This window comes from Echiichthys vipera, assembly GCF_963691815.1.
Source record: "Echiichthys vipera genome assembly, chromosome: 14".
NCBI lineage: Eukaryota > Metazoa > Chordata > Actinopteri > Perciformes > Trachinidae > Echiichthys > Echiichthys vipera.
In genome coordinates, this window is record NC_139839.1 from 6076774 (window position 1) to 6093882 (window position 17109).

At 41.7% G+C, this 17109-nt stretch overlaps 1 protein-coding gene across 1 annotated transcript in view; it reads right to left on the reverse strand.

The window, feature by feature from the left end:
• Positions 1-2235: 2235 nt before the first annotated feature.
• Positions 2236-17109, reverse strand: part of grk6 (G protein-coupled receptor kinase 6) — a 54773-nt gene continuing 39899 nt past the window's right edge. The window contains exons 8-16 of the mRNA XM_083926803.1: positions 14270-14410; positions 11122-11312; positions 10997-11034; positions 9310-9399; positions 8902-9110; positions 7800-7937; positions 7047-7184; positions 6012-6146; positions 2236-5445 (exon numbers count right to left, since the gene is read on the reverse strand). Of these exons, the coding sequence (XP_083782929.1) occupies positions 5395-5445; positions 6012-6146; positions 7047-7184; positions 7800-7937; positions 8902-9110; positions 9310-9399; positions 10997-11034; positions 11122-11312; positions 14270-14410 (1131 nt within the window). The 3' untranslated portion in view covers positions 2236-5394. The remainder of the gene's footprint in view (positions 5446-6011; positions 6147-7046; positions 7185-7799; positions 7938-8901; positions 9111-9309; positions 9400-10996; positions 11035-11121; positions 11313-14269; positions 14411-17109) is intronic.

The window sequence follows — 17109 nt, forward strand, 5'->3', positions numbered from 1 at the left end:
GAACGAGGAAAACGGGAACATGGGAAACTACGTAAAGAAACAAAGACAACAATGATTAACAAAAACGACAATCTACACGGAGCGCAAAACCTGAACGAACGAGAAACGGGAGCCAATCGGACGAAGAGTTTACCAGGGAAGGATAACAACGGTCCGGCGCTGCATGCCTGTCAGCTCTGGGTTCTTATACTCCATCAGGTGATTAGCGTAACAGGCTGCATGTGGGAAGGAACACGCCTCACGCCTACCTGTACCTAGACAAACAAACACAAAGGGGAGACACATGCAGGGAAAAACAGACAGAGGGAGACAAACTCACACAGAAGGGAGAGAGGAGGGACTGAAAGAACCAACTCTTGACATCTGTACTCAACATTCACAAAGAAATGTTAAGATATGCTTTCCTGAGCAGAGAAGGAAGTCCGTCTCCCTCTGTGTGTGTTGAAATCTGAGCTTCTCCGTTTTTGGGGGGGTTGTTTTGGTAGCTGGTCCAGCCGTTCATGTCAGTTAGTCCCTTTGCTGTCAGTACCTGACAACCTGGAAATGAAGATGGTTTGTTAAAAGTCAAGGCTGCTAATGAAGTCGCCCATGAAAGCCCAGCCTGGGTGGAGCGCAGTGCAGAGCCAGTGGGAGCACATTGTTGTTGTTTCTTTTCACGTCAGGTGCAAAGTGGCTATTCCTGGCCAAAACTAAGGTCATATCTCCATGACAACACTGAGGGGGGTGAATTTTTTGTACCATGCTAGTTTTTTATTTTATTGGAGGTTAAAGTTTATGAATAATTAGGGGCGTGGTATCATGAGTGACAGCTAGCCGCTGGCCCTCACTTCTCCTCAGAGGAAAACGTCAGCCAAATGGACGTATCTCCCTCCCCCCAACGTCACATACATGCCCTTTTTTGGTAAGAGGAAATGAGGCGGAGTCCAAGTCTGACAATATGGCGACTCCCATAGTCGAGGATGACTGGTTAAAGTTGAGAGGAAGGACCTCTACGGGAATGCTACGTCCATTTCCATACAGTCTATGGTTCTAAAGCACAAATAAATAACCATCAAACACTTAATAGATGATGCAGATAGACACTCTTAGTCCTTTGCATGTTTCTTTCCAACACTTTTTTAGATGAAATGCCATGTTGCTTCTTCATACGCCACTGGGCTAATTTTCCTAATCTTTAAAGTACGTTGGAAAAGCGGACAACAATGAGTCAGAGGAACCTCCTTCTTAATAATGCATAAGGAAAATGACCTGTTGGGGGATAATGTTAACATTACATCAGTTGGCGCTTTGGTGGAGGAGCTCAATTCATGTTGCAATTGTATGCAAAATGGTAATGTTAGTTAGTCTAAAACAAGTAGTGCCAGAGCGCTAATATCAGTAACGTCATACTAATGGTATTTAATGTGGCCCGGCAAAGGGAAGTTTGGGGTCCCCTGCTAAAGCTGCTGCCCCCGCGACCCGACCCCGGATAAGAGGCTGAAGATGAGATGAGATGAGATGAGACGTACGCTAGATAACGTTAGACTTGGTGATCCGTGAACTTTCCCTACCATCACCATCATCAGGTCATCGTTCCAGTCTGCTTTGATTTATGACCAAATACCTGCAAAACTACTTGCACTCATAGAAATATCCGAGTGATGTGAGAGTGATTTACACCACAGGTCATGAAGCGCATCACAGTGACTGTTTCCTTGAAAAGGGCTTTCATAACCAATCCGAGACAACGTCACCAAAGTGGCAGCGGCCATTCACAGTTTGAATGAGTTGACCTCAAATGAATGACAGCAGTCCGTTTATTAATAGAGGCTGTTTCAGGCTCTTAGGATTGATGAATGGAAGGTCTATTAACAAAAAAGAGAATAAGCACAAAGATGGATACATTCAGAGCTGCACTCCCTGAATCATTGAGCCAGTTTATGGACAAATAGCAGCAAACATGAACATTTTTTTTTACAGCTTTTAATTCAAAGTGATTCTGCAACAACCCTGTTAGTTGTTGGTTTGGTTTTTAAGGTAAACATCAAGTGTTTTGGGAATGTTGCAAAGAGATTTTAAGGGGATATTTGACTCATACGTCTGTAAAAAACTCAGTTTGAGTGTCAGTTTTTTTGTAGAAGTCAAACAGTTCCCATTATGGTGTCATTTTAAGAGTCTGTGGTCTCATATGAAGATAGTTTCACAATTAATGATTACTAAAATGCTTTTAAATTAGTTAGAGTATTATTAGTCAAATAAACAGTTTTTATTACAAGACTTAATTTTAGAAAACAAACCGTCTTTTGCATTCTTTTCTGGTACTTGTAAACCTAATTGTCAATATCTACAGTATATTGTATTGACTATTTTCCAGATTTCAGTAGTTAAGTTGCTGAATACAATGTAAATGCTACTGATGAGAATGAAAAACAAACAAAAAAAACAAGACCCAAATTGTAATAAAGTGGAATTATCCTTTAAGGCAGATTACAGTGCATCCTCAACACAAAGGAAACATGAAGGACAGATGTTAGATACACAGCACAGCAGTTAAGTCCGGATTTAAACACCCGTGGAGGATGTTAGCGAGCTCTTCTGACTCCCCGAGTTCCCCTTTGACCTCACAGTCTTTCATGAAATCACCGCAGAGACGTCAGAGTTCTGAGGTCGGGGACGGCCGAGTCGACAGCAGTCTTTAAGTGCAGGGATATTTTCAGTCTCATCTTCCTCGTTTTTACAAAGAGACGCCACGTCCAGAGTAACGGTTTCGACGACGAAAACACACGGTACCACGGACAGGAAGTGAACAGGAGCTGACGCAGCAGCGGGCTTTGCATGAGGACATGTACAGACACATACAGCGTGTATAAAAAGAGGCGACGACAGGCTGGAGGAGTACCTTCAAACACTAAAAGGCACCTTGGATGGGAAGGACTGTCATCTTTGATCTTCTATGGTGAACTAGTTTAGTTTAAATTAACAGGTTAAGTGCTTCGATAAAAAACAAACAATAGCCATGAGCTCTGTGGCTGAACAAAAGGCAGACAGCAGGAGGCAAAATCTGACAGGCTTCACAACTGATTATACAAAAAAACATGAACAATGAATCCATCTCTGCACACGCACATCAAAAGACCCATTTTTGACACCAGAATTCATTAAAAGCAGACAGTCGGTTGATTATTTCTGAAAACCAAACCAGGAAAAGTTCTGTTTATCAACTGTATTGAAGCTGCAATGTTATGTTGATTCATTGCTTAGAAATTTTAAAGCAAATTTTGCTCATCACTGCATTGAATGGGCGTTATCAGTGATTACCAGCCTCATCGTTACGGGTTAGAAAGAAACCTGCTGCACCCACCCATAGGTTCAGAAGGCAGCTATTCACATGGGCAAGGTCGCGGTTAGCCTGGTAAGGACCCCTCTGTGTCACTTTTTAACACTCTGGGAGCCCCAATGTGAATTCAAACTTAACTTTTAAACAGAGGTTCACCCTTGTACTAGTCCCATACGATGTCGCTCTTCATACTACGGCGTCTTACAGCGACACGGTCGAGCGATTGATCCGAGCGTCTAATATTGACACAGATGGGTGATCCACTTTACCAAAACATGATTACAGCCCACTGAGCCAACAATGAAGTATAGTTGGTGATAACAACTGTTGATGGCCATTCAATGGGCTGATAACGTTAGAAGTAGGTGGAACTTAATGCTTGTCTTTGTCACTTATGGCAGTAAACAGAGTTGGGTTTTTGACTGTTCTTCAAACGAAACACAACATTTGAGGACATCAAATTGAGCTTTATGAAATGAAAATGGCATTTTTATAAAAGGTAAAGTTCATCCAAATTACTCCAAAACTTTTCTCACCAGCTCAATAGCGGAATCTGGTCTGCAGATAGTTTTGGTTTCATTTGGACGTAGGGATACTTCGTCTACCCCAGATTTACACACGTGTCAGCTCCAGGATAAATGGATAGACACTGGTCACACTTGTCTATATTTCTAAATTCAAAAACCTCAGCGAATAAAAAGAAAATCTGCATGGCCAGAAAAGACGAGGAGAGTGAGAAAATGTTTTTTTTTTTTTTTGTAAAGTGGATGAGCTGACCCTTTTTAACAGGTTGGTGGAGATATACGTATGGTGACTGCGTGGATTCTACACATTTATGAGTTCCTGGTTATGTGATTCAATGTCATATTTAACAGTAGTAGTTAAACTGGGTGTCTGGTTTTTGTCATTGAACTCCTCAAATATCAGAAATAACATGAAAGCCGTTTGTACATTCAGAGGTATTTCGTTTCAATAACTTAAAATCAGACGCCGTGTGTTCTAAGAAAGCCAACCAGCGGAGGCCTTTCACTGCAGTGATGAACCAGACCGGCTTCAGTTACTCAGTTACTATTCATGTGATAGGCTCAGGCTGCAGCCTGCGACAGATCTCTCATTATTAATACCACACATAAAGTGGGTGTTCTAGCAGGACGAACAAACATAAACCTGCAGAGGCTGGAAATCATCGGACCACCGCCCGCTCATGAAGTAAAGACTAAAAAGGGGAGGAGAAGGGAATAAAATCATAATAAAGGAATAAATTCTACAGTTAACGGAAATAAAAAATAGTTTTTCTGCCCCATGATTCGGATCAACTCCAAGCTGTTAAGGGTTCTGATCTTATATGATGCATGTTTAAGATGATTCAGTCTTTACAGAGCGGACAAGAGTAACTGGAGCCACCCTGACGACAAGTCGATTGTCTCAATAAATTCATAATCAAAAGAAATGAACACAAAAAACAAACACACTATTGCTATAAAAAATATCTGCAGATGTGGATACGTCATGGCTCTGGCATCACCGGATCCATAATGTCCAAGCAAAAACAAAATCCGACTTTTACAGGAATTAAATAGAAGAGGAATGGTGCGGAGAAGAGCAGGTTGGTCACAGCAGAATGGAGGAAGGAAGAGAAGTGGTCACAGTTCATGAGCTGAAAGTCACCGGTTTGATTCCCCGGACAACGTTGGGGAAAAAGTAAAGAGGTCGAGGAATGCTCAGTCCTCCCTTAGTAACCACTGTCACAGTGCCCTCCAGCAAGGCACTTTTACAGCAGGCCAGTAGCTCCCAGATCAGTTACATAGCCATGTGTTAAGTGGATGAATGGACAAAAAAGTGAACAGAACAAACAAAAACAAAAAAAAAAGAAAGAAATGTTTGTTTCTGTAAGTCCTCGTCTCCTCATCTGGAACGCGTTGATGGACGCTATTTCACAACTTTTTAAATAACATTAAACATTATGGCTATGCTGAAAATATACATTCTGACATTTAGAGATAGTACTATGTTAAAATACAAATGTGCAAAAGTTGTAAACAAATGAGATCATGTGTGTGTGAGTGTGTGTGTGTGTGTCACAGCCTGGTGGGCTCCTCGTCACTGTCACTGCAGTTACCGCAGCATTCCTGCAGAGGGAAGCAGAGAGCAGAGAGTCAGTTTGAGACATATTTGAACTTAACGGCGACTCACTTGATGTTTTAATGTATTTTTTGTGTTTAACACCTTGATGAAGCCGGCTTTTATTAATGATTAAAAAATCCACTCCAGATTTAAGACATTTTATTCTGTGAGTAATATTAATTTGTGTGTTTCCCCCCAAAAAGTTTAATTTCTTAAAATTACATCCACTTGTGCCTAATTTACAAATACAAAATATTCTAATATCAAGTTCAAAAGTCTAACTGCTGGATACATAATGTTTGTCATTTCACTGAAGAGTCCATGTTCAGTAGGTTTGATTGGGAGGTTCCAAGTTACTATCAGCATACTGGACACTGATTGGCTCAATCTTAGACGTGATGTCACAAAATCCTGAGACTTGAGGTGTTGCGCAGAGAAACATCCCCCACAAGAATGTGAGAACAAACTGCGTGTACATTGATGTGCACAGTAAACCTCAAACACCAAAGTGAAGGAACAATAAACAAAGCACATTTTTGATGTTTTCAACGAGGTGAGGGAGTCCACTGACCTGTCGGCCAAACAGCCGCTGCAGGAGTCCCTGTTTGGGCGGAGGGGACGGCTGTCCTCTCCAGTCCAGGTCGGGAGGAACTGTCCCGTCCTGGTGGAAAACATTCAGCTCTTCGAAACACTCTGTCTCGATCATCTGCAGGAGAAAAGACCAAACTTCTTTAAACCACATGCACAGAGAGATAGTATATATGCATATTTGTAAAGAGGTTAGTCAAAGGATACACTGATCTTCATCAACAACAAAGAAGAAGAAGTAGAAGAATTCCTTTATTAGTCCCGCAACAGGGTAATTCGTTTTTTTACTCTATTATTATCTATGTTACACACACACAGGCCCGAAATACACACACATGCACAAACAGGACCTATATACATGCAATTAACGGAGAGATGTTAGAGCGAGGGGGCTGCCAGTGACCAGCGCCTCGAGCAGTTGGAGGTTCGGTGCCTTGCTCAACCTCGCAGCACCTCGGCAGTGCCCAGGAGATGAACTGGCATCTCTCCCGCCGCCAGTTCAAGCTCCTTTCATGGTCCACACAGGGACTCAAACTGGCAACCCTTCGGTTCCCAGCCAAGTCACCTATGGACCGAGCTACTGCCGCCCCAAAGAGTCCGGTTGAAGCTCCACATACTGAGATATCCGCTAAAACACCTACCAACTTCATTTTCTCAATATTGGACATGTAGTGTAATAGTTTCGTTTCTCTACAGCTTTTTCCGGTTTCATGCAAAGTCATAAAAATGAAGCAAATTGAACCAGTGCTGAAAAACAGAACTCATGATTACACAGCAGGATATGACTAGCAATTAATGCCATGTGATGTCAAAACAGCACAAGGATTTTGAAATCTGATATTGCAGCAATATACGTACTTTATGCTGTTTATTACAAAACACAGACGGATAAACAGAAGAAAAACCCATAATAAAGTTGGTGTGTGTGTGTTGTGTATGAATGGATTTTGGTGTGAGCAATGCAAACACTAATAGACTGAATGGATATGTGTTTGTGTTGTGAATGCATGTCCCTCACCTCGTCCTGCCAGGGAATGGAGACGCAGCCCGTGGACACTTTGCTGTAGAAGGACTCGTCTTTCGGCTCCAGATCCACTCCTTTCACTGTGGAGAACTGCTCGATGTCCAGCACGTCTTTACAGTAGATGGCCTGCGGCTGCAAACGCACACACCACATATACACTTTAACACCTTGCTCTAACACTTTAACACCAGAAGTGACTGAAGAAGAGGAATGTACACAGTTGGCGATGACTTTCCTGAATTCTTTGTTTAAACAGAGGTTTAACCCTCTGTTCTTGCATAACATAAAAGCTGCTGTAAGACAACAGCAGGCTCACTGTGGGGAATCCTTCCTGTTACACACACACTGCGCAGGTTAATTATGAATGCTCCGTATAATGAGCCTCAGTGACATTCTTATTAATCAGATGAATTAATTCCACGTCCTGTGCCACAGAGAAGATTGAATTTCTAGCTTTTGAGAAATATTTGCTTTCTCACGGGAAGTTAAACGAGAAGAATTAGATATGCTATTAAGAGTCACACCGATATAACCATATATGTAATTAGTTATTGTTATGATATCATTCATATCTATGTTAAATTATAAATGTTTTTTCATGCATTCAGATGGTTTTTTTTGCACTACATTATTTATATTTGTGGAGGCAGCACTCAGTAAGATTCCAGTTTGTGTAGCACAAACTTTCCTGATTTTCAGTGAACTTGATGTCTGAGATGAGATATATATATATATATATAAACTTACATCAGGAATGAAGGGCGCTTGCAGCATGCCGGCCTCAAGGCGTTTGAAGTTGATGGAGCGGAAGATGTCATGGGCTTTGACCTCAGCGGCTCCCCCTCCCAGGCAGCCCAGCCTCTCTGTGGGCTCTTTGGTCAGTAGCTGAAGGATTAAAAAAAATAATAATTAAAAGTTACAGAAAGCAGCAGAAACACAGAGGCTCTGGAATTGCATTTAGAGAACACCAGGGACTGCTCTGGTGGGGGATTGTTGTCTCAAATTCAGGTGACACGATGAAATACAAGCCAGGAAGTCCAGTTTGAGTCTCGGTGATCGCCAAGTAAACTGTAGGAATACGGTGTTCACAATACAGTGTCATCTACATAGAATGGGAGCTTTCACATATTTGATTGGGCAATGAATTTGCGTTCAAGTTGCAACCTCCAGGAATGAAAAATTACGCAAACGCTTAAGTGCCAAAAGCTACGGTTCCTTGAAGGGCCACTTGAAGCTGGCTCCAAAAGCAAGTCAATCCCTATCCATGTTAAAATATCCAACTTTATAATAGAAATAATCGTTTTACAGCATGGTACAAAAAAAATGTTTTGGTCTCTATAGCTAATTTCACTCTTCACAACAACTGTTGAAACTATTTTTAGGCTTAACGTTGTGCATAATTAAGGGCTGTCCACTTTTGAGTGACAGGTGGGTGCCGTCACAGCTGGCTAGCATAGACTGTAGGCTTCATTCAGCCCGCCTCAGCTCCATGCACGCTCCACCTCCATCAGATTTGAGATCAGTCAACTTGAGGAGAGATATCTGCATGTTTTTATATACATGACATGGCCCTAAAACACTGATTCATATGATTTCAAATTGAATTTGGTGTGAAATTTCATAGATGCTAGTGAAACTGGACCCTTAGAGTGTGATGTGAGGGAAGCGATGCAGCCAAACGAACAGACACACTGACTAACAGGGCGGAGAAATGTGTTGCATTCTTCTCAAGATCTCTTTTTAAACAAACAATTAAAATATGCTATAATACTGAGCTTGGAGCAGATGGGAGCTACACACCAGAGCACATTAGAGACAGGTAGATGTGGCTGCTCGAGCATCCACCCACCATTTTACAGAAGGACTTGGCGTCCTCAGAAAACTTGCTGGAATATTCCTCCTCCACGTCCCTAACCAGCCGCTCCACTTCCTCCCTCTTGATCTTCTTCTTCCTCTGCTGGAAGGGAGACTGGCCCTCGATCATCTCGTACAGCAGGCAGCCCAACGCCCACCAGTCGGGGCTGAAGGTGTAGCGCTCGTTTTTCACCACCTCCGGAGCTGGAGGAGAGAAGGGAGGCAGCGGAGGGAGCATTTGTTTGAGCTGAAGGTGATTCAAAAGCAGAATGTAAAAGCTTCAAACCACAGCGCTAAAGTGAGATGTTTCTCGCACTGATCTACGTTGATAATGTGGTTTACTCCTATTTTTCAGTTTCTACTGGTCGCTAGTTGAGATCTTTAAAGGTCAGAGGTTACTTACCCATGTATCCTACAGTTCCAACCCGCCCCTTGATGGTCTGTCCCTCTGGTACATGAACTGCTAAACCCAGGTCTGATATCCTGATGTGGCCTAAAGACACACACACACACGCACACACACACACACACACACACACACACACACACACACACACACACACACACACACACACACACACACACACACACACACACACACACACACACACATCCATAAGAAAAGGAAAGGGATATTTTACATTTTTTGTCAGCATCAGTTACTAACCAGTTGGGTTGGATATCATCTTTTTTTTTTTTTTAAATCAAATCTCATTTTTTTTATCATTTTTTTATCGCTTTTAATCGTGTAAAAGTTAAAGCGGAACATTTTTAATGGTTGCATAAAACACTATTGTGCAGGTCCATTTCCTTTTATGCTTTTGAATCTATTTTGGGTGTTACTGAACAAATGTGCAAAGTGAACAATGATGTTCTTAAACAATATAAAATAAAGGTCAGAGCAGAAGAAGATGAAATCATCTCGATGCTGTGCCAACCAAACTCAAGTGGCTTTATTGGCTGGTTTGTGAGGATGGATGTTTGTTCCGGGGCTCTTTATTTTTATGTTATCACACCAGCTCATTGCACTTGCATCCTTCTGGGATTTTAATATGTTTTTTTAAACGAGGTCTAACTGTCTGTGATTACACACTGGCAGAGACTCACTCTACCAGAGATGAGATTTCTCTGAGAGCTCTTGGTTTCAGGATCAGGTCGGCTGCTGGAATCAGAGTGCCCTCTGGTGATTCAAATGCGTAATATATTTAGAATACATTTGGAAAAGCAAGCTTAAGCTATAATATACAGAACATGCAGTGTGCCACATTAAGAATAGTTCTGGTGAGTTATAATGAAGGAATCTCAACTAAAACATCTATTTCAGTCTTTAAATATGAATACATCTCATCTCATCTTCAACCGCTTATCCCGGGTCAGGTCGCAGAGGCAGCAGCTTTAGCAGGGGACCCCAAACTTCCCTTTCCCGGGCCACATTAACCAGCTCTAACTGGGGGATCCCGAGGCATTCCCAGGACAGTGTGGAGATCTAATCTCTCCACCTAGTCCTGGGTCTTCCCCGAGGCCTCCTCCCAGCTGGACGTGCCTGGGTCCAGCTTTAACATTCACTGTTTTTTGAAATTTGGCAACATTAAAAGGTATGCTGAATCAAATATTAGCAGTTCCTGTTCGCGATGAACCCACAGATGTATAACTATCTCTGTATTACTTAGATACTGAAGAAAACCTAAAAACATTTGTTTTTATGATTTTGAAAAAGGATTTGTGGACGTTTACTCGCAATGGACATCCGGGAAAATGATGTCCTTGAAAGTGCAGGTCGTGTTAAAAAAAAGTCTCATGTCTGTGTGTTCAGATTTGACTGAGGGGGTGAGCGATTTTTGATGCAATGTGCGGCGGTAAGGGTTTACTAACTACGTACCTTAGGTCCCTCTAAACAGCAACTAACTTCCTGTTTTTCTTACAAAACAGGCATGCACCAATAACCCACAGAGAGGTAAAAGAAGTTCTCATTGGTCACCTGATCTATTGACCTCTGATATCACGCTATAGGGAAACACCTAAGATTTGAATTTCACTTTTCAAGGAGTTTAATGGTAATGAGACTTTTTCCTTTTAATGCTGCGACTCACCGTGGTCGTCCAGCAGGATGTTCTCTGGTTTTAGGTCTCTGTGTGACGGAGAACAAGAGAGGAGTGTGAGCACAGAGGGGACGGACGGTGAGATAAATATCCACGGAGCTCCTAAAGGTGCTCACCTGTAGACGATGCGTTCTCGGTGCAGGTCCTCCAGCCCGCAGCAGATCTCCGCCGAGTAGAGGACGGCCCTCTTCTCGTCGAAACCCGCGTCGCCCATGTGATAGATGTGGAACTTCAGGTCTCCTCCATTCATGAGGGTCAACACGAGGCACAGCGCGTCCTTGGTCTCGTAGGCGTACGCTAAACTGACCTGGGGGCGGAGGAGGGTCGTGTGTTTACTGAGGAAGCTCAATGTTTTAGGTGATCAGGTGCAACAGCTTCACATCTGCTGATGTTTAAATGAAAGTGATGCATCACAATCTAAGAGATTGGAGCTTCAGCTTATCAGTGTTTTATCGAAAGTCTCCTGTGTTTCTCCGGTCACCTGCTCATTTTACACTGGGAGATAAAAACAGCTTTGTACAGCATTATAAAAAATGTCCCAAGATCACAGGAGCGAAATTTGAGGAAAGCAAACAATATCTTGTCTTCTCCTGGGTCGTCTTCTCCAGGTCGTCGCTATGTCTCACCTGTCTGTAAGATGAACCGTTTTAAAAAAATCTTTTATCCCCTCTGCTATTCGTCTCTTAAATGCTGTAGAATAATTTTATTCCTCTGACCATGTACATCTTATTGGTAAAACATGGGCAACCTATGTATTTATTCACTCATCCTGGATGACACTGTATTCCCTGGCATTCTGTTTATTTAATTATTAGCTTGTTCCCTTTGTATTTACTGTGAGTAGTGTGTTTTTGTATTGTGCCAGTATGCGAGCTGCGGAAATCACACACATGCCCCTGGTGGGGTTATTAATGTTGTTTGAGTCTGAGCTTCTTCAAATCAACTTCTGTCCTCAACTGCATCTGAAGCCTTCAGATACATAAAGTGCAATTCAATTTTATAATATAATCACATATTAATAATCACAAATTCAGCATAATTAAAGAGCATTCAACCTGTATCAACAAGCTGTAACTATTCACATATGACCAAGTTATAAAGTTAATGTGGTGAATGTGTTAGCAGCAATTTATAAATGACACATCCTGCAGGTATCCAGCAGCATGATCGTTGCTTTTGAGTCGTGTTTCTGGTAAATGAATGTGAATCCAATGTTCTCTCTCTTTAACGCCTCTGCTCTGCTTGTTTGGTGTTCATCATCTCCTCAGGGAAACATTACGCCGCAACTGTAGATGTTCCACTTACTCAGGGGATTCAAAGGAAATCGTCTGACTATAAAACTGCAACCGTAACACCAATTATACAGTGTGCAACATGTCTGTGTACGTTTGATGTTGTTTCAGAAGGGTTTTGAATTATTACTAAGCTGGAAAAGTAAAAAGTAAAGAGTAGTTAGTGAATTAGGGCTGCCCCCTATGAGTCGGTTAGTGGAATAATCGGGCATTTAAGATTTGTTTAGTTGTGTAGTAACTTTTTGAGCTTCATGCTTAAAGACTTATTTCCAAGAAACTCATGAGCACATTTCTGGTAAACACAAGCTTCAAAGTGGTGCTTTCGCATGAGCCTTTTGGAGAAAGTCAGCTCAACACATCTGTCGATTATATCAACCGATCGATTAGTCGACAAAAATTGTGTGAATAGCGTGAATGTGATCCATTTAGTTAAGCAATGACAACAAAAGTACAATATTCACATCTATGAAATAGGATTTAATTTTTCATCGCCGTTGCCTGCACCTCGACCCACAACTTAAAACCCAACCTGCTGCCAAAAAATATAAAGAATTAGGTTCTGTGGTTAAGTTGTTGGCGTGTTTAACCCTGAGCCGACTCCTCAGCCTGACAACTGACTTGAGTCCAAACCAAAATAAGCTGAACGAAATCAAATAAGCTGAACTGAAAGTCGTCTGGCAGAGAATCAAACCAAACCAGAGGCAGAACAATACTCCGTGTGTCTTTTAATTACTGCAGTTGTTGAAGACATCACGTCTGATTGAGACACACAGAGAGAGAGACAGTTCAGGAGGAACAGAGATGAAAGAAAGAAATGCCACCCCAAGGTTACTGTTACAATCTGTTAAAATGAAACACCCAATTACACACCTTTGGAAACAGTCAAGTTAAAGGATAGGTCTGGTGTTCTTCTATACATATACTATTAGCAGCAGGTTTAGCCTCTCCCCAATGACGATTTCCAGCTCCTCCTGGGGGACCCCAAGACTTCCTGGGCCAGACGAAATATATAATCTCTCTGGGTCTACCATGGGGCCTACTTCCACTTGGACATGCCTGGAAAACCTCTATCTAGGTATCAGACGCCCAAACCACCTCAACTGGCGGCTCTAGTCCGATCTCCCTCCAACCTGCAGAGGAAACTGATTCCAGGCACTTGCATCCACAACCTCTTTCAGTCACTACTCAAAGCTCATGACCGTAGGTGAGGTTTCAGATGTGGATGGACTGGAAAAATCAGTTCCCTCTTCACCACAACGGTCTAGTTCAACACCTGCCTGACTGCTGACGCCGCACCAAGCTGCCTGTCCATCTCTCGCTCCATTTGACCCTCACTCAAGACCATGACCCTGGGATACTTGAACTTGTGGCAGTAACTCACTCCCAACCCGTAAGGGAACAATTCAGTTTTTTGGTAGAGAACCATGGCCTCAGACTTGGGAGGTACTAATCCTTAACCCGACCACCTCGCACTCTAAAAATCGCCTCATTGCAAGGTGGTGGTCACGTTCTGATGTTGCAATTCTGAGTTTTCCAAAAAAACAGACTTTTGGTTTCAATATTTCAGCATCATTATCAAAAGCACAATAACACAGTTCATACAACAGGATCACAGTAGCGCTGCTGGTGTCCCTCAAACAAATTTCATATCTTATTTGTTAGATTAACTTTATATTAATGCAGGAATTCATTCTCCTGATAAACATGCTTTAATATTAACTGTATGATTTAGATACTTTATCTCTGTTTAACCAATAATGTTTAATCTTTACTTGCACTCTAAAATTACAACCATAACTGGGATTTTTTGTTTATTTCTACTATTGATATGATCCCTGGTAAACGTTTATTGTTATATAATGGTTGCTTTCTGTTTATATACTGTATCTCCCTTTAGGTTTTTCCATATGCCTGAAAACAAGTGAATAGAAACATCTTGGTAGACAAACTGTAGATAAGATGAGATGCTCACTACAAATCTGCTGTTGACTTTCTCCAGGATCTGTTTCTCATTGAGCGCCATGGACTCTCCTTTCCGCTTCTTTATCCTCTTCTTCTCCAGTTTCTTACAGGCGTACATTTTCCCCGTGGCCCGTACCTGACACGCACACACCTACGCCATTAAAAGAAGAATATAGGGGAAGGGCAGAGGGAAAGACATGGACATTTTATTCGCATTCATACACAGAAAAAGCTGCTAATAAAACAGACAACGTCATTTCTGGCCATCTTGTGGCTTAACATTTCTGTAACCCCCGCCCTACTTGTGTGTGGCCACAAACAACGATTTGGTTGAATACTAAGAAAAAGGTTTTATTTACAAAAATAGTTAAAGTGACAACAACAGATAATGATATATATAAGCTGAGCTAAAGGCTTCAGGGTGGACTAAGGCCAAAATAACAAACAAATGGTTCCTGTCTAGGAAATAATGAACCTTACCTAACCAAACTTAAGAAGAAACAAATTACCCTAACTAAATAAACCGGAAAAAAACAATGTTAACAAAAGTGAGAGTCCGCCCCTACTACTCAAAGAAACTGAAACTACTCAAAAGGACGTCAAAGCTGAGCTGAATTGTGGCCTGTTGGGAGATGAGGAGGATGAGGAATGCCTGCTGCCATCAGACGTCCGTCCATATTGGCTCTAGAAACCCGGTAGTTTTCAGTATGCAGCAGATCAAGAGCCAGGGCCTGGAACCACTCCACCTTTCATGGCACGACTATGGCACTCACTATTTGCATAAATGATTGGAAGCCACAGGGCACACACACAGCACATTGGCTAAAAAATGACTGCAGACATAACATTGTGGTGGTCAGAGGGGCCGTAGGGGCTGATTGGCAGCCATGCTTCTGTCAGTCTGTCCCAGGGCAGCTGTGACTACTATCATAGTTTACCACCACCATGTGTGTGTGTGTGAATGAATGGATCCTGGACTCTGTAAAGCGACTTGAGTACTGAGAAAGGCGCTGTATAATATCCACTGATATAAGAGAACACAGGACATCAAAAATGAGGCCAACACATTCAGAGTCTTTTGTTTCCCGCAGCAGATCTCCGTCTGAACTTTCTGTATGATGGCAACCTCCACCTGTCCAGCGGAAACAGACTCCACAGTCTTGTCCCAGCAGAAAGTTAAATTATTTGGTGGCTCAGGCCCAGCTTATTGACATCTACCATCAACAGGTTTTCAGAAAAGGCCAATGTCATGTTGGACTGTTCTAATCACAACCTGCAGGGGGAGTTTGAGTCACTGCCTGCAGTCAGGATGAATACATTAAGGGCATCCTTTGTTGAAGTAGCCATTTGTCTGCTGAACTCCATGAACACTGTAGTGGAGACTGACTGATCTCCATCCGTAGCTTCTGTACTCTATGACCCATTGCTTCTGAACTGGTGAGAAGTTCTTTTGAACGAGCACTTGTTTTGTCTGATTTGTGTTGTTATGTTTTGTTTTATTACTGTTGTGATTGGGAACTGCTTGGCTTACAAATCTAATTCCCCCCGGAGCAGGACAATAAAGCTGAACCCAACTTCAATAAAGTAAGGAGGCTTGTGACGTGAGAGATTAAAAAAAAACAGCCTAGTACTGAACTCCGAGACAAACACTATGCGTGAAGACAATCTCATAAAAGGCGGTTAAGCAGCAGAGTTTCTATGAGGTCATAACATTCAGAAAATAAATCATAACGTGGTGATTTACTTTGGCTGTGGTTCAACTACACCTAAGAAAAGTGTTGCTATCGCTCTGAATATTACTCCTAAAATTTAAGATGGTGTTGATATGGATGCTAATAAATTGATTTGCTTAATGAATGAGAAATCCTGTTGTTCTGTTGTGAGTGATAAAATAATTGTTCAGAGTTTTAGACATTTTGGTTTCAAATAAAATAATTCTCATTCAATAATTGAGCCAAATAACTGAGAAAAACTCTAAATGTAAATTATCAAAAGAAAGAGGTTTGTAGTGATTTTACAGGTCACTGAAATGCGTCTGTCGCAATAACTAGACATTGTGTTAATCAATAAAAGCCTAATTGCTTATATTTTTTTCTCATCATTGTTTATTATTGACATATAAACCTGTATTTAATGCACATTGATTTTCATCAGCACAACTTTTCTTTTAGCAGCCAACAAATAACAACCTAAAGACGCCGTATAATATTTGCTGTAATAAAGAAAACGCATTTAAACTTTTGTTTTCCCCCTCACCTGATCGACTTCATCCTTCATAATAAAAGCTTCTCTCTACTTTCTGTTTCTGATTTCTCTGTCCACTGTGCTTTAAACCCAGTTGAACTACTCCGACTCTTCTCCTACTTAAAGGTCAGGACTGCAGCTCCAAAAGGCCGTAATGAGCCTAATCTGGGACAAAACCGAGGGATGATGCAGCTTGTTACTGGCTCTACTGGTCCGGAGGGACCCTGCATCATTAACTGGGGACCCACTGTTCACTTGTGCCACTTTTACACTTACTTCTTAATCCTGTGCATGAAAAACAAAGTGGAGACATTATATTCAGAAACACAAAGAGTGGGAGAACATAATGCAATGCCAACCGAATGAGAGAAACTGTATATTGAGTGAGTAAAATAAAGTATTGTATCACAGACAGCTATTTTTTAATTAATTGACCAGCGAACTGATAATTTTTTGAGTTGTAGACATTTGTGGACGCCATCTTGGGCTTTGGATAACACTGATGATCTGAAATGTTATGGACCAAACAACTAATCGATTCATTCATAAAATAATAAACGGGTTAATCGACAATAAACATAATCGTAAGTTGCAGCCCTGATGGAC